Source organism: Caenorhabditis briggsae, assembly GCF_000004555.2.
Source record: "Caenorhabditis briggsae complete genome, chrI, whole genome shotgun sequence".
Taxonomy (NCBI): Eukaryota; Metazoa; Nematoda; class Chromadorea; order Rhabditida; family Rhabditidae; genus Caenorhabditis; species Caenorhabditis briggsae.
Window position 1 is genome coordinate 13,616,001 of NC_013489.2, and position 17,339 is coordinate 13,633,339.

A 17,339-nucleotide genomic window follows, 5' to 3' on the forward strand; every position below is an offset into this window, starting at 1 on the left:
TAGGCCACCAAAATTAAAATCACTGTAACTTGGCTGAGAATCAATATTTTTGGGTTCTGAAAACTGACTTTTTGTTTTAACCTGAACATATATAGGTGGCCTAACTTCAATGGCCTAGAAAATCAAAAGTTAGGCCACCGTCTTAAAAATCTCTTTAAAATGATCATATTAGGTTGGCGGGAAAGTCTTTGTCACTCTGTTTGTTTAATCACTGTTCTCGTATATGGAGGCTGTGTATGATATCGACTCTAGTGAATAACAAGGTGATAAGAACCTTCCATATAAACAAGTCCCCATTTCCTTCCCTGCTCCTCATCTGTAATTGAAACGATATGTTTGTTCCCACTGCTATTCACATCAGACATGTTTTGATTTACCTCTTCCTATCTCACACCACGATGAAGGATTCGGAAACTTTCTTGAAGAATGTGTACAACACACATGCCCCTCACTACAATACTATTCGCAATTGGTTCCATCGTTTCGAAAAAGATGACTTCTCGCTCGATGAAAAGGATCGCTCTGGGAGACCCCGTGAGTTGGATTTGGACAAGCTGAAGCACGCATTGCAATCGGATCCATTTCAATCTAGCCGTGAACTAGCTGTCACATTCGGAGTTCACCATAGCACAGTCCTTGAAGGTTTGAAGTCTCTTGGAATGAGAAAACTTTTTGGTCGATTCATACCTCATCACCTGACTCAAGCCAACCTTGACCGCCGAGTCGACGATTCGATTACTCTTCTCACTCTCCACGCGGGCGATCGATGGCTGGACCGGCTAATAACCGGAGATGAGAAGTGGGTCTTCTACGATAATCACCACAGGAAATCCCAGTGGGTTGGAGAAGGAGAGAGCCCACAGGATGTCCCCAAACCCGACCTTCATCCGAAAAAAGTTATGCTCTCTGTGTGGTGGGGAGTGGACGGCCCCATCTACTGGGAACTTCTGCCCGAGGGCAAAACAATAACTGGAGACCTCTACACTACGAAACCTCAAGAAAGCAGTCGACCGTTCGGCCCTGAAAGACAAGAAAGTGTACTATCAACATGATAACGCTCGCCCACATGTTTCGAAACAAGTGAAGCAGGAGCTGATGGGATATGGATGGAATGTTCTCCCTCACCCCCCGTATTCTCCTGATCTTGCTCCTTCCGACTATTGGTTATTTGGCGATATGACACGTGCCTTCGAAGGAAGAAGCTTCAATTCCCGTGGAGCGGTCGAAGCGGCACTCAAACAATACTTTGCCTCACGCCCGGCTGGATTCTACCGCAATGGAATCCATAAATTGAGGGAACGTTGGAGACATGTTGTTGATAATGATGGACAATATAATTAATTATTCGGTTATTTTTTCTTTGAGAAATAAACTATTGAAAAAGTGACAAAGACTTTCCCGCCAACCTAATAACTTGGCTCAAAATCGACGTTTTCAAAATTTAAAAACTGGATTCGATTTCCAAATGCCTCCTAAATTTTTCTATTTTTAGATTGCCGCCAATATCGCATCAGTTTTCAGTGAAGGGACCAAAATCGGGACCAATTCAAATGATCCTAGAACCACTAGACTAGGCCTGGTAACCTATAGTTCCAAAGCAACGAAAAACGCATATTTGGACAAGTTCCAATCGATCGACGATTTATACGATAATATTTTCACGGATCTGGCTACAGTATCCCAGACAGATGACTCTAATTTAGAGACTGGCTTAGAAGCGGCCGAAGAAATTTTGGAGGCCGGGACACCAAACGTCGAATGGACGTAACTTGGCTCAAAATCAATATTTTTAAGTTCTGAGAAGTGTACATTGAATGATTTTTCTTGAATTTTAAAATTTTCTAAATTTTTCTAAGAGTTTGAAATTTTGAAATGGCTGATTTGAAGCCAGGTTGACCCCCAAACGATCATTTTTAGGTTTATGGCCTAACTTTCGATTTTCTAGGCCATTGATGTTAGGCCACCAATATATTTTTAGGTTCAAATGAAAAGCTGTTAAACTCATTTTCAAATCAATTTTTTAAATTCAAAAATATTGATTTTCAGCCAAGTTACAGTGATTTTAAGTTTGGTGGCCTAGAAAACCGATTTTTCGGGAAACAAGGCCATGTTGTGTGTCATTCTGTTTGCCTTGTTTCGAGGATTTTATTTCAGTTTTTAGATTTTCCAATCAATAATTTTGAAGAAAGTTATGAAGGGGGACTAGTTTTGGTTTTCTAGGCCACCAACTGAAAATGATCATAACTTGGCTGAAATTGAGTATTTTTGAATTTTGAAAACTGATGTCAAACTCTCTAAGGAAGTGTAACAAAATGGTATGCCACGTGGCCGAGTTTTCCGGAAATTCGGTTTTCTAGGCCACCAAACTTCAAACTGCCATAACTTGGCTCAAAACCAATATTTTAAAAATTCTGTAAAAATGTATTTTATAGGATTTTTATTCAATTTTTTATTCAAGACCGAATACCGCTGTCAACCCATCATTTGTCATTCCTTGTGAGTTATCCACCACAGCGACCACATCTAACCACAGATTGCTCAGATCTTGACCGCAAGGACGAGTGATGTACTCAGAGGAGATTACTGTAGCATTTGAGATTTTGAAACTTTTCAAAAAATTTTCGATTGAAAAAAAAAGAAAACTTACCGTACACTTCGACCAGAAAAACCGTAATTACAGTGTTGAGTTTCATTGCTTAAGAGTATTTTCAGCCAAAGCAAAAAGTTATCACCAAAAAAAAATGTTTGGTGATTTTTTCAAATTTCACTGATAAGGAAACTCTAATCACAGATTATACGCACACCCCATAAAAGCTGACATTTCCCGGTTTTTGTTTTGTGGTTTTTAAATGTCAATTTTCAGAGTTTCAGCAAAAAAAAATCTTCTGAAAAACTGAAATTTCGAAAAAAAAAGTTTTTAAAAAAATGTATTAATTGTACATGAAAATAATTCGTTTCGCAAAAAAAAATCAAAAAATTTCGGTTTATAAATAAAAATATGTCAAAAAAAAGGGGCGTTTTCGTAATGGATTTGGGTGGACTAGAACAGAAAAAATCGATAACAAGGTCAAAATCGAAAAATCAATCATCAATCATCGTTCTCCTCATCAGAATCATAGACAACGGAGACCACCAACGACTCCATAGCTCTTCCCAAATCGTCGCAAGCGTTCATCAAGTTTTGCATCTGGCCAACACTGCTGCCACGTGGCACTTCGTCGGAATCCTCGACCGCCGTGGCCGTGGCCGACGAGGCGGTTACTAGGCCACGGTCACGATCGATAGTTCCCAGAGAGCCAGAACGGGCGGTTGATAGAGCACGCTCTGGGGTCCAGGCGCCGGCGGCTGTAGAACCGCGAAGGAGGGAGTTGGTGGAGAGAGGAGCGGATTTTTGCTGGAAAATCGATTTTTAGATGAAAAATCAATAATTTTTGAATAGATCAAAATGCTCGCCGTGTTTCGGCAAACATTTTGCACTAATTTTTAGCGTCTAGAACCTTCTAGATAGGATTTTAGAGTGATTTTTCCGTTTTTAGCCGAAAAATTGATAATTTTGGTTTTCAGCTAAAAATCGATATTTGAGTTTATCGATTTTACTTCCAAAAGGTTTGCCATGTTTTAGAACATTGATTGCACTATTTTTGAGCTTCTAAAACCTTCTAGAAACGTTTTTAGAGCGATTTTTCTAATTTAGGGCTAAAAATCGATAATTCTCGATTTTCAGTCGAAAAATCGATAATTGTTTGATTTTTTTGAAATTTTCGTGTGACTACTGTATTTTCCACATTCCCTTACAAATTTCAATTTTTGAATTTTCCGAATTGGACAATTTTAAGCCAAGTTACAGCGATTTGAAGTTCAGTGGCCTAGAAAACGTAGAAGTTCGGATTTCTAGGCCACATTTCTGAGATTTCTAGGCCATGTTTATATTCATTTCGAAGCACTAGTCAAGACAAAAATAAGTAATTGTTTAGTTTTGGAAAGTGTTGAATTTTAGCCAAGTTACAGCGATTTGAAATGTAGTGGCCTAGAAATCCGGATTTCTAGGCCACCAATGGGAGAACACTGGATTTCTAGGCCATGTTTATACTCATTTTGAAGCTCTAGACAAGACAAGACACAATCTATTTTCATAATTCAAAAATATTGATTTTCAGTAAAGTTACAGCAATTTGAAGTTTCATGGCCTAGAAAACCTGTTTTCTGGGCCACCAGCCGAAAGACTTTGTATTTCTAGGCCATGTTTATATTCATTTCAAAGCGCTAATCAGGACAAAACTGAAACTTTTATTATTTTTCAAAATTATTGATATGCAGCCGAGTTACAGCGATTTGAAGTTTGGTGGCCTAGAAAAACCTACAAATCCGGATTTCTAGGATACCAACAAAACACCCTGTGTTTAGGCTCATTTGAAAGCTCTCGAGCTCACGAATTCAGTTAAAACACAAGAAAATTCGTGAAAATCAATTCCATGGCCTGGAAATTCAAAAAATGTAGTTTTCTAGGCCACCAAAAGCCTAACTTTGCTTAAAATTGAGATTTTTTGAAATTTCAAAAAGTATTTTTTTTGAATTTCTTACCGTATCGATAACTTTTTTCAGCCTTTGTAGTTGCATCTCTAATTGCTCATTTTGTTGCTCCAGAATCCTCGAACGATGCTCGAGGCGTTGTTTGTGAAGGCGTAGAGCTTTGGCTTCGTCCATCACCTGGAAACCCCAATTTTTATCATTTTTGACCCAGGAAAAACGGTTTTAGGGTAATTCAAGCCAAAAATTCTGAATTTCCAGTCAAATTCAGCCCTAGAACCAAGCTTTTTGAGCTATTCTAGCTCTAAAATGAATTTGGCTAATTTTGCCTTAAAATGGCTCGTTTTTCTTTCAATTTTCAGAAATTTCAGCATTTTTTGAATTTCAGATTAACTTACATCTATCTGACTTTGTGTGGATTTCAGGGACACTACGCTCCGCCCATTTCTCAGCGGCAGCGTACCCCCGCGGCTCTCGCTTCGACGATCCGTGGGACGTTTTGAGGATCTGAAAAATTCAAAAAAAACATTTTTTGTTCCATAGAGCGTATTTTTTGTATTTCATCAATTTTCAAAGAATTACCTATCAATTTCCATGGTACTCGCAGCGCCTCGCTTCCACTCCAACTCCTTTCGCAACTGTTTGTTCTCGATTTGAAGTCGCTGGAGCATTTGGTCCATTTCGTCCCGTTGGAGTTGTTCAACCTGCGAAATTTTAAAATAACTGTATTTGTCAAAATTTTCAAAAAGTTTTCGAATTTTCGAAAATGAACCATTTAGAGCCAAGTTACAGCGGTTTGAAGTTTGGTGGCCTAGAAAACCAAAACAAGAGCGTTTCTAGGCCACACGTTTTGTATTTCTCGGCTACATTTATATCTATCTTGAAGCTCGTGTTGAGAAAAATTGAAAACAATTTGAACTTTTCAGAAATATCGATTTTCAGCCAAGTTACAGCGATTTGAAGTTTGGTGGCCTAGAAATCCCCAGAAATCCGAATTTTCTAGGCCACCAACCAAAATGCTCGTGATTAGGCTCATTTTGAAGCTAATACGCTTGCAAATTCAAAAATTTTTTTTTTTGAATCGAAAAATTAATTCCATGGGCTGGAAATCCAAATCTTTGGTTTGCTAGGCCACCAAATTTCAAATTGGCCTAAATTGGCTTGAAATTGAGTTTTTTTTGAAATTTCAAAACGTATAAGAACTATAAAAATTTCAGGTTTTCAACCAGAAAAAAAAAAAAAATTTTTAGATGGCCTAGAAACCTGCAAAATTTGGGTTTCTAGGTCACCAAACTTCAAATTGGCCTAACTTTGCCTAAAATTGGGATTTTTTCAAATTTCAAAAAGTCGTGGTCTAGGAATTGTGTCCCAGAATTTTCTAGGCCGCCTTAAAACTCACGAAATGTCGTTTACAAGTGCATTGCTCACACTTAATGTACCTCTCGGCCAGCTGGTCATGATTTTTGGTGATTTTTAGGAATTTTAGAATACTGCACATTTTTTTTTGGAAATTTTTTGAAAATTTGAAATTCTTAGAATTCCAAAAACTCAAAAAGTAAGAATAAGAAGAAAATTGTCTTGTAAGTGATTCCAATTTCTGTGTTTGTTGGAGAAGAAGAAGAAGAAGAATTTGGGGAAAAATAGAAAAAGAAGAAAAACGGTTTTCTCTCTTTTCTGCGTCTCTCGTTTCTCTGTACTCTCTCAATTTCTTCTAACTGTCATCATTTACGCGCGCGCAAGCGCAAGAATGAGAAAAATCCTGAGAGAGATAGTATCTAGGAGACACAGAGAAAGAAAAATGATTTCAGAAAATTTGAAACTACCGTAACTCTTTCAAATTTCCCACAAACTGGAAAATACTTGCAAATTTGAATTTGGCGCGTTAAGAGTTTCAAAATGAGTATACTCACGACCTACTTTCCCGGTTTTTCAATTTTTTAAGGGTCCATGCGCCTTTAAAGTCAAAAATGAAGTTTTGCAATATAGGCCATGATTATACTCATTTCAAAGCTCGTAACGCGGAAAATTAAAATAAAGCAAAACATTTAGGATCCCTCAAAAACTGATCAAGATACTGTAGTTTGAAAATTCGCCCTTTTATTGAGAAACTACCGTATCACTTTGGATTTTCACAAAAATTCAAAATTTTTTGAAATATTAAGTTTTTTGCGCTGTGAGCTTCAAAATGAGTATAATCATGACCCACTTTTCTCGATTTTCAAATTTCCGGAATTTTTCAGACCCCCTGCGCCTTTAAAGTTAAAAATCAAAGTTTTGCAATATAGTTCATGATTATACTCATTCAAAAGCTCTTTTCGCGTAAAATACGATAAAAGTAATTTTATTGGCTTTGGTGGCCTAGAAATCCAGAAATTTGAGGTTTTCTGGGCAACCAACGCTCTCCCAACGCTCTCAATGGCGGTAACTCCGCTAAAACCCATAGTTTTCTAAATTTTCAATCTAGCCCCCTTGAAATGGGTCAAACTACCGTACCTGATTGATAATTTGCAATGGCGACTGCACGGGCTCCATGTGCTCCGCGACACCACCGTGCTCAGCGGACAGTTTGGCGAGATGGGCGGTCATTTGAGCTGTGTCTGCGTTCATTTGCTCTGTGGACTGATTGGTGACCTTTGCCGGTGGACTTGTCAGGGGAACTCCTTCTTCGGCAACCTGAAAAATGAAAATTTCAAGTTTCTAGCACGTCTGAAAACCAGAAAATGACCATTTTAAGTTTGTGGCCTAGAAAACCAAATTTTTGAAAAACTAGGCCATGTTATAAACCATTTTGTCAGGCTTGTTTTGTGAAATCCAAATCAATTTTTAGTTTTCAAAAATATCAATTTTAGACCGAGTTACGGCATTTTTGAGTTGGTGGCCTAGAAACCCAAAACTAGGCCCCTTTCCTAACTTTCTTCAAAATTGATGGATTTTAAATTTAAAAACCAATTTAGAATCTCCAAAAAAAGCCTAACAAAATGATATACAACATGGCCTAGTTTTCAAAAAATTTGATTTTTTAGGCCACAAACTTAAAATGGCGATAACTTGGCGGAAAGTCAATATTTTTGAAAAGTTCAAAAAAATAAAGAAAACTAACATCAATCGGAAGATATCCTTTCTGTCGTTTCGACGCTCGCAATTTGTTCCTCAACATTTTTGCGAAATCCCTTGCGTCATCAGATGATGTGGTCTTCTCACAGTACTCCTGCATTGGGTGAATCGTTTTGTGACTTTTTGCTGTTCGCTGACTGAAGAAACAATTCTGACAGAGGTCACAATTGAAGCAAGTCAGGCAGCGATAACGGATTCCAATGATTGGAAACATCTTGCACACGTTGCATTTGGACTGAAAAAAATTGATAATTTTCGAAAACAGAATCTGAAAAGTTAGTTTTGATGAGATTTGTTGACGTTAGAAAGCTTTAAAATTCAATTTCCGACATTTTGATACCCATATTGCCATACTTTGCAAAAAATGCATATTCTGAATCCACCTTGACATCTTCAGGATTCAGAATTTAGACATTTTGCCGAGGTAGGGCAATATGGGTATCAAAACGACGGAATTTGAGTGGGCAACAATTTTGACGTCAGCATTTTCAGTTTTAAGAATGTTGATTTTTTGGGATTCTGAATTTTGACGTCTTCTGGATTTTCAATTTTTCCGAATATGGGCAATATGGGTATCAAAATTTTTGGAATTTTATGGGGAATTTGAACTTCGTACTGTAAATACCAAAAAATCGATAATTTTCAAATTCTCACCGCATGTTTCGTGTTCTCCGAGATGACAAGACGATGCATAACTGCTAACCAGACTATGGATTGGGGTTCCTGGAAACAAATTACTGTAGCGAGTCCTACTGTAGACGACTGTACTCACCTTTTTCACCCAATCAATAAATGCTCCTTCGGAAATCGTCGGAGCCAAACGGACGGTTTCGAAGCACGAACGGACTGACGGTTCGACGTTGGTGCCTCCGAACGCGGCGGATTCGCCGACAAGGCGAGGAATCTAAATTTTTTTTGAAATTTTCAAATTTTTAAGATTCTGGGGATTCAGAAAAGCCTAAAATTTTGAAATTTGGACTGGTAGAACGTTTTTTATAACCGATTTTCAAAATTTTTGGAACTTTGGAAATTTTTCTGAAATTTCAGATTTTCAGGATTTCAGCTACTTACGTGAATAAGATCATAAAGCAGCAGGGCGATTTGTTTTTGTGTAGCATGACCGTCTTGGGAAACTAGCTTGAAGAGATCTGAAATTCATAAGCTACAGTAATCCAATTATCAGGAATTCCCTTACATCTATATTTTTCCTCTAATGGAATGTTGGAGAACACGATCATGGCGATTTTGAAGGAGAGCACTCGCATGATACCGTCACGGGATCTGAAAAATTTTGGGATTTCAATGATTTTTGGCTTCTAACTTTTTAAAAACTGATTCAAACAAATTTTCTCATCGTTAGAAAGATTTAAAATTCAATTTCCGTCATTTTGATACCCATGTTACCTACTTTGCAAAAAATGCATATTCTGAATCCCTGACGTCTTCAAGGTTCGGAATCCAGTAAATTTTCAGAATATAGGCAATATGGGTATCAAAACTTTGGAAATCGAGCGAGAAAGAAAATTGACGTCAAGATTTTTAATTTTGAGAAGATTTGTTTTTTGAGATTCTGAAATTCGACGTCTTCTGGATTTCCAAATTTTCAGAATATAGGCATTATGGGTATCAAATTGACAGGAATTTTATGGAGAATTCAAATTTAATATTGAAATCGTCCAGAAAACAGCCGTTAAAGTTCAAATTCAAAAAAAAACTCACTGATCAAAAAGGTTCAACAGGAAATTGATGCATATATCAACGGCTAGGGAGACACTTTGCACTTGATTGGGATATTTTGCGTGGAGAGCCTCATACATTGGCAACAAAGCACAAACCATGCCCTCCAGACCCGGACACTCCTCGGCTGAGAGCCCTTTCAGCCGAACAAAGGCTTTTTCCAGAAGTGGAAGGTCCACAAGGTCCAAACAGAGTCTTTTTTGAAGGGCACGCAGTTTCATAGCAGTACGGTAGGCCAGGAATTTGACTCTATTGAATTGTGTGAGCTCTTTGACGATTTCCACCCATACCGGATGCTCCCATTGGGTCTTCTCTGTGGTTTGTCTGAAAAAATCTTTTTTAAAACTACCGTAACTCGTCCAATTTTCGCTAAATTTTGAAAAATTGTTCAATTTTTGAGCTCAGCAAGTCATGAGCTTCAAAATGAATATAAACAAGCCAAGGTTTCCTGAATTTCAATTTTTCGAGGGTCCATGCGCCTTAAACTCAAAAAAGCAAGAATTTCAAATTTGAGCAATCCTAGTCGTGTTTATACTCATTTTGAAGCTCATAACTTGCTGAGCTCCAATTTCTAACTTTCAAAACTGCAAAAATTGCTCACTCGATGTAGTACGGTAGCAAATTGGATTTGCTAATTGCCCGTTGCCATGGGAGATTGACCGATTGGTTGAGGAAGTGTTCGGAAGTTGGTCCAAAATCTGATGCGGCATTTCGAACGGCAGCTTGCCGGATCCGAATGGCACGTTTTAATGTGGAATATCTGGAAAAATACAGTAATCTTGAACAATTTTTTCAATAAATTTTTCGTTAAATTCAAGTTTTCCAGACTTGTAAAACTGAAAAATAGCTTTAAAATAAAATTCCTGAAATTTTGATACCCATATTGCCAATACTTCGAAAAAATTTGGGATTTGGAATTCAGAAGACGTCGAATTTCAGAATTCCAAAAACTTTCAAAACGAAAAAAGTGGACGTTAAAGTTTTCCCTCACAAATTTTCCAAAATTTTGATACCCATATTGACTGGTTTCAAGAAGTTTCATGATTCTGAATCCAGAAGACGTCAGGGATTCAGAATATTCCATTATTTGTAAAGTATGGCAATATGGGTATCAAAATGACGTGAATTTCATGAGAAATGCTTCTAACGTAAAATCTCTAACGTCTTCTGAATTCAGAAGACGTTAGAGATTCAGAATCCCACTTTTTTAGAAGTATCGTTGCAAAGTATGGCAATATGGGTATCAAAATGACGGGAATTGGATTTTAAACCTTTCTAACGTAAGAGTTTTTTACTTTAAGGGCTCTAAACCTTGGTTTACCTCTTATTGACATGCTCGATTTGTCCTTTCGCGTGTTCATCCAACTTCAAATCCTCGGCCAGCAATCTCGCGGCCGCATCGTTCACATCATCAACAAACAGCCTCACTTCATCGATTCGTTTCGAAATTTGGTCCGTTTCCTCTCTGGCAATCTTCAAATCCTCCAAATGAATCTTTTCTACTGCCTTCATCGTCTCAATTTCATTCTCAGAAGACGTCAGATGAAGTTGGCACTCTGCCAGATTCCTCTCGAGCTCCTGAAGACGTTGCATCGCGTGCTGCACCAGCTTATCCCATGATTCCACTTCAATTCCAAGCTCCGCCCAGTTCTTTTTGAGTTTTTCACAGTTGGCATTGATTTCAAGACCCCGACGACGTTGTTCAAGATCAGCGAGCTCTGAAATTCATGAAAATTTGAATTGGGCGTCTAGAGAGCTTCAAAATGAGCCTAAACAAGGCTATATCCCAAAAAATTAAATTTTTCAAAATTTCAAACTACCGTAACATTTTGAATTTATGATCAAACTCGAAAATTTTAAAATTTTAAAGCTTTGCAAGTTACAAGCTTCAAAATGAGTACCCACTCGCCCTATTTTTCTGAATTTCGATTTTCAGGGGGACCATGCGCCTTTAAACCCAAAATTTCAAAAATGAGCAAACCTAGACGTGTTTATACTCATTTTGAAGCTCTTTGTGAGTGAAATAAGAAAATTTTGGATTTTAAACACAAAAGTGGCTAAAATTCCAGAATTTTTTGATTTCAATTACCTTTTATAGCGGCGTCTCTTCGGGATTTTAATGTTATATGCATAGTTTTTTTTTGGAATTGTGGAATTTAGCTTTCAGAAAATTTCGAATTTTATAAATTTCAACGAAATTCGGAATCTTTTGTGTCTTCTCCCAAAAATTTTAAGAAATATACACACATGTGTTTTCCCACTCAAAAAAATCGAGAAGTTGATGGATTAGACTTTTGGGGTCTCTGGGAAACTCAAATTTTAAGTTTCTGGGTCAAATTTTGACGTTCAGTCGATTTTAAACTAAATTTCCAACATTTTGATACCAATATTGCCTATATTTCAAAACTTTTGATTTTTGGAATTTTGGATTCTGGAGAAGAGAATTTTTGGATTCTGATGCGTTTTCAGGTTTTGTAGCCTATTATTTGAAATTCCCATGAAATTTCCAACATTTTGATACCCATATTGCCATGAAATTTTCAAAATTTTGAAACATGGGCAATATGAGTATCAAAACGTCGAAAATTTAATGGAAAACAAGATTTTGATGTTAAAAATTGCTGGAAAAGATTCTGAAATTCAGAATCCTCTTCTCCAGATTCCAAATTTCCGAAAAATTAGAAGAAAATTGAAAATTTTGAAACATGGGCAATATGGGCATCGAAATGTCAGAAATTCAATGGAAAACAAGATTTCAATAGAAAACAAGAATTACTAAAAATGTTTCTGAAATTCAGAATCCTCTTCTCCAGATTCCAAAATTTTCAAAATTTCAAATTTTTTAAACATGTGCAATATGGGTATCAAAACGTCAGAAATGTAATGGAGAACAAGATTTTGACGTTAAAAATTGCTGGAAAATATTCTGAACGTCAGAATCCTCTTCTCCAGATTTCCCAAAAACTCAAATTTTTGAAACATGGGCAATATGGGTATCAAAATGTTGAAAATTTCGTGGAGGTTCTATTTTCCCAACTAACCTTCTTCCTCATAATCATCATCCAGGACATGTGGACTATGCAATTTCGGCCTCAAATCGTGTTGCATCAAAAAGCTATGAGCATCGGCTACAGTAATCTTGTAAACTACATTTTTCGACTCCATTTCTCTCTGTAGTCCTTTAACAAATGCTGATTGTTGCATCACAGCTGATAAGCTCCCTCCAATCGGTTGCTCATCCATAACTTTCTGTTTTTTCGCCTCAACCCACGATAGGAGATCCGCAAGACCATCGGATAGCTTTTCCCATTCTTGTTCAGCTTTTTCCAAGCGTTCTCTGAAAAAAAATTGAGATTTAGCATAACAATTATATTTGTCAAATTTTCTGACTCTTTTCCAAATTCAAAGCGCATCATTTTGAGCCAAGTAACCCCTAATTTGAGTTTGGTGGCCTAGAAAACCAAATTTTCGGAAAACTAGGCCATGTTGTATATCAAGTTGACAGGTTTGTCATGCCAAAGCCAAATCTGTTTTATGTTTTGAAAAATATTGGTTTTGAGCCAAGTTATGAGCATTTGAAGTTGGTGGCCTAGAAAACCAAAACTAGGCCCTCTTCATAACTTTCTTTAAATTTGCTATTTTTCGAATTTGAAAATTGTTATGAACTTCAAATAACAAGCCTGACGAAATGATATACAACATGGCTTAGTTTTCCAAAAAGTTGGTTTTCTAGGCCACCAACTTAAAATGACCGTAACTGGAGCCAAAATTTATATTTTTCAAATCTAAAACATGATATGGAATATTCGTTGTTAGTTAATCATTTTGATATACAACATGGCTTAGAAATCCAGATGTTATAGCCTAGAAATTCAAATTTGGGTTTCTAGGCCACCGATGCAAAGTATTCAAAGTTGGTCAAAATAGGTCATGTTTAGGCTCATTTTGAAGCTCAGAACAAGGCTAGTCTAGAAATTTAAATTTAAAGCTTCTAAACCATATAAAAATTTCTGAAAATCTCATTTTCTTACCCAATATCATTAGTGGTCTTTCTTATCGCCGCCCATCTCCTTGTCGTGTCTCCAACTCGCTTCAAAAGTTCCGCCTTCTCATTTCCAGACTCTAAACTTTCAGCCAACATTTTCCCCATACTTTCCACGCTCCTCATCACATCCTCATGAGCATTCAACTCGGCATTCAATGTTTTAAAGCTTTGGGTCCAATTTTTTCGTTTCGTCGTGTCTTTGATCGCTTGCTGATTGGATGTATCGTGTGCTAGCTTTGAGCAATATTCCTCCTGTCGTCCCAACCACATTTCAAACTCTGAAAGTGCCGAATGGAAGTCCCTTCTGGATCGCAACGACGCCTCCAGGACGGCTCGTCGGATTCGAATGCTGGAAAACAATGAGTTTTAGCAGTGATATCCATTCTGAATGGGATTAATTTCTTTTTTGTTTGATTTTTCAGATTTATTGCTTCTCAATACTTTTTTCAAACCTCAAAAATAACAACTTTGAGCCAAGTTATGAACAATTGAATTGTGGTGGCCTAGAAATCCAAATTGTTGAAAAACTAGGTCATGTTGTATACCATTCTTACAGGCAAAGGCGTGCCATTTCAAAAAATGGTTTGAAATTTCAAAAATATCAGATTTGAAGAACGTTATGAAGGGGGACTAGTTTCGGGCTTCTAGGCCACCATACTTAAATACGCGTAACTTGGTTCAACATTGATATTTTTGAAAACTTTAAAATGAAATGAAACGTTTATCATTAGCCAAACATTTTGATATCTAACATGGCCTAGTTTTCCGAATTTCGGATTCCTAGGCCACGAGCTTAAAATTGGTGTAACTTGGCTTAAAACTATTATTTTTGAGACCTTAAAAGTGTTATAGATGTCTTGTGACTTTAGGAGTAATTGGAACTAATTTCTATTCGAAAAACCCTAAATTTTGGGTCAGTTTAGGCCAATTTTAGCTTGGTGGCCTAGAAACCCATTTTTCTAGGCCACGCTCAAAATCTTTCAAAACTAGTCGTGATTAGGCTTATTTTGAAGCTCTCATTCAGTCAATTCTAAAAATCTGACTTTTGACTCAAATAAGTGGCCTAGAAACTCAAAACGATGGGTTTTCTAGGCCATCATTTGATTTTCTAGGTCACCTTCCTTTAAATGGCCATAACTCGGCTCAAAATCAATATTTTTGAAATCTGAAAATTGCTCTGAATTTCATAAGTCAATCCTGACAGAATAATATACAATGTGACCTAGTTTCTTGTAAATTTGGTTTTCTAGGCCACCAAAAAAATCGACTCACTTATCATTGAACTTTGTCCAGCTCATATTCATCCTGCTCAGGAGATGACTCAAGTTGTGCGCTTCGTCTTTGGTATAGGTATCGACGATTTTGTGAGCCTAAATTTGGATTACTGTAGTGGAATTCTTCAAAAGGATTACTGTACCTGCGTGTTGATGGCCTCCATTTTGTCCTTTCGCTCATTCAACTGTCCGACAATCTTCTCCAGAATCTTCAGCTCGTCTCGAACGACGTCTTCTGCCAATTCTTCGACTCGCCGCTCTCCGATGACGTCATTTGCAGATTTCAACCATAACTCCATCTCATTTCTTGAAGATTCATTTTGCCGGGAAACGTCGGAAATTTGGTTTAGGATCAGACAACGTTTTTCGCAATTTTCGATAGTTCGACGCATTTCGGTTAGCTGGAAGATTTGAAAATCGGATTTTTCATAAAATTTTAAACAAAATACATTTTTGAGATATTAAACATCTCCTTTTTCAGCCAAGTTATAGCCATTTGGAGTTGGTGGCCTAGAAAACCAAAATTTCAGAAAACTAGGCCATGTTGCATATCAATTTGTCAGGTGTGTTTTTTCAAAACTTTTTCAATTTTTAGATTTCAAAAATATCAATTTTGAAAAAATTTATGAAGGGGGACTAGTTTTGCAGTTCTAGGCCACCAACTTAAAATGCTCATAACTTGGTTCAAAATTATCACTTTTAAAATCTAAAAACATATTTGGCATTGGTATAACTAGCCTGTCATTTTGATAACAATTATGACCTGGTTTTTGGAAGCAATTACTAAATTTTAAACTAAAAGGATCATAACTTGGTTCAAACTCAAAATTTTCAAAACTTCACATATTAAAATGATTGACTAGTGATTACAATTTTTAATCAAGTTTTAAAATTTTAAAAATATCAATTTTCAGCCAAGTTACAAGCAATTTAAGTTGGTGGCCTAGAAAACCAAATATTTGGAAAACTAGGCCGTATGGTATATCACTTTGTCAGGCTTGTTTTATAAAGTATATCGCAGTTTTTAGATTTAGTAAACATCGATTTTGAAAAAAGTTATGAAGAGGGCCTAGTTTTGGTTTTCTAGGCCACCAACTTAAAATTTCTGTAACTTGGCTCAACATTGATATTTTTGAAATCTAAAAATAGATTTGGTATTGGCATAATTAGCTTGTCAATTTGATAATAAATTTAGCCTAGAAACTCAACTTTTGGTTTTCTAGGCCACCAAATTTCAAATGCTTGTAAGTCAGCTTAAAATTGATATTTTTCGAAGACTGAAAAAAGTGAAAAAAATGCAAGAAGGAGCAATTTAATTTTATTCAAAATTTAATTTGGAATTCTTCGGTCATGGCCTAGAAATCCTTCTTTTTAGGCCAACCATTTCTAGGCCACTAACTTGAAGTGACTGTAGCTTGGCTCATAATCAACATTTTGGAAAACTGAAAAATGTGTTAAGATTGCCATTAAAAATCAATATTTTTGAAATTTAAAAAAACTATTGAGCCCTTTAAAGTTCAATTTTTTGAAAAAAAAACCCACCAACTGAGCAGCCTGCTGTCGAACCTGCCTATTCGGACTGGCATCGTGTGCTCCCGTGACCTGAACACTTCTCAATCGGATTTCATCGATTATCGATTGGATATTTTGCCAGAGCTCTCGTGCCGGCTGCCACTGAGCCAAATCTACAGTATTCGATGCATCTCGCTCGACGTCGTGCAACCAGTGACGGGTATGGGTCAACTGGACAGCTACAGGGTCCAGAGTTTGGGATACTGTAGGTCCGGCGCCTCCACGTGGCAGTGTGGAAGAGGATTCTCGAGAGTAGATCTTCTGATCTTCTTCAGATTGCTCATCATCTCCATTCAACGTGTGATTATCCTCATTTTCTGATGATGCCGACGGTGTCTTGTTGGAGGAGCTCGAAGAGCTCTGTTTGGCGTGTAGGGGGGGCATTTCGACAACCTGGAAGAGCTACAGTAATCCAAAAAATCAGAAAATGCGAAAAATTTTCAAGGAAATCCGTTTAAAAATGACCCAAAAATCACGATTTTTGGCGAAAAGCCGGGGGGGGGGGGGTACGACGAATTCGAACGTTTTCAAAATCGAACAGCAATGCAGAACAGTCTCCTTTTCGAACATGTATCAAAAAAGAACAAGAGCAAAATCGAACTGTGCGAAATTCGAACTGTTTCGGAGTCGAACTGTCCCGAATTGGAACGTTCTTAGCCACAGAGCGCGCTTGCATTATTTGTGTTTTCTCTTTTTTTTCCCGCAAATTTATATTGTTTCCTCAATTAAAAATAAAGGTTTTCGATCTAATTTCATACGAAATAATTCTGTTTTAGCTTTTAAAATAGAAACGGTTTTTCAGAAAAATGGCTCCGAGAAGAAGCAAGCCGATCGTCAAGCTGGAGGCATTTAAAAAAAAATGAAAAAAAGGCGGAAAAGAACTCTGGTGCTGGGTTGAGAGGTAAAAATCTTATATTTATCAAAATAAATTCACAGGTGATTCGCGAACAATCCGTTACGGACGCTCGGCGTTCGCGCGCGGTTGAAATAGGAACCGCACGCGAACCGTTTTCAGTAAATAGCAGTACATTATTCGGATTGATCCGTATTCTGTCCGTTCGCGAGCTCCG

The 17,339-nt window shown here is 37.1% G+C and overlaps 2 protein-coding genes across 2 annotated transcripts in view; both read right to left on the reverse strand.

Moving 5' to 3' along the window:
• The window catches only part of CBG15368, a gene marked incomplete at both ends in the record, with an annotated part of 6,730 nt that extends 4,037 nt beyond the window's left edge, over window positions 1-2,693 (reverse strand). The window contains 2 exons of the mRNA XM_045241466.1: window positions 2,468-2,583; window positions 2,648-2,693. Coding sequence (XP_045095705.1) covers window positions 2,468-2,583; window positions 2,648-2,693 — 162 coding nt within the window. The remainder of the gene's footprint in view (window positions 1-2,467; window positions 2,584-2,647) is intronic.
• Window positions 2,694-3,088: 395 nt separating this feature from the next.
• CBG15371 overlaps window positions 3,089-17,339 on the reverse strand; it is a gene marked incomplete at both ends in the record, with an annotated part of 15,745 nt that continues 1,494 nt past the window's right edge. The window contains 18 exons of the mRNA XM_045241467.1: window positions 3,089-3,394; window positions 4,582-4,707; window positions 4,926-5,034; window positions 5,110-5,231; window positions 7,021-7,200; window positions 7,628-7,876; window positions 8,296-8,364; window positions 8,414-8,545; window positions 8,713-8,789; window positions 8,837-8,922; window positions 9,361-9,702; window positions 9,980-10,138; window positions 10,700-11,096; window positions 12,420-12,715; window positions 13,410-13,772; window positions 14,696-14,793; window positions 14,841-15,098; window positions 16,240-16,662. Of these exons, the coding sequence (XP_045095706.1) occupies window positions 3,089-3,394; window positions 4,582-4,707; window positions 4,926-5,034; window positions 5,110-5,231; window positions 7,021-7,200; window positions 7,628-7,876; window positions 8,296-8,364; window positions 8,414-8,545; window positions 8,713-8,789; window positions 8,837-8,922; window positions 9,361-9,702; window positions 9,980-10,138; window positions 10,700-11,096; window positions 12,420-12,715; window positions 13,410-13,772; window positions 14,696-14,793; window positions 14,841-15,098; window positions 16,240-16,662 (3,792 nt within the window). The remainder of the gene's footprint in view (window positions 3,395-4,581; window positions 4,708-4,925; window positions 5,035-5,109; window positions 5,232-7,020; window positions 7,201-7,627; window positions 7,877-8,295; window positions 8,365-8,413; window positions 8,546-8,712; window positions 8,790-8,836; window positions 8,923-9,360; window positions 9,703-9,979; window positions 10,139-10,699; window positions 11,097-12,419; window positions 12,716-13,409; window positions 13,773-14,695; window positions 14,794-14,840; window positions 15,099-16,239; window positions 16,663-17,339) is intronic.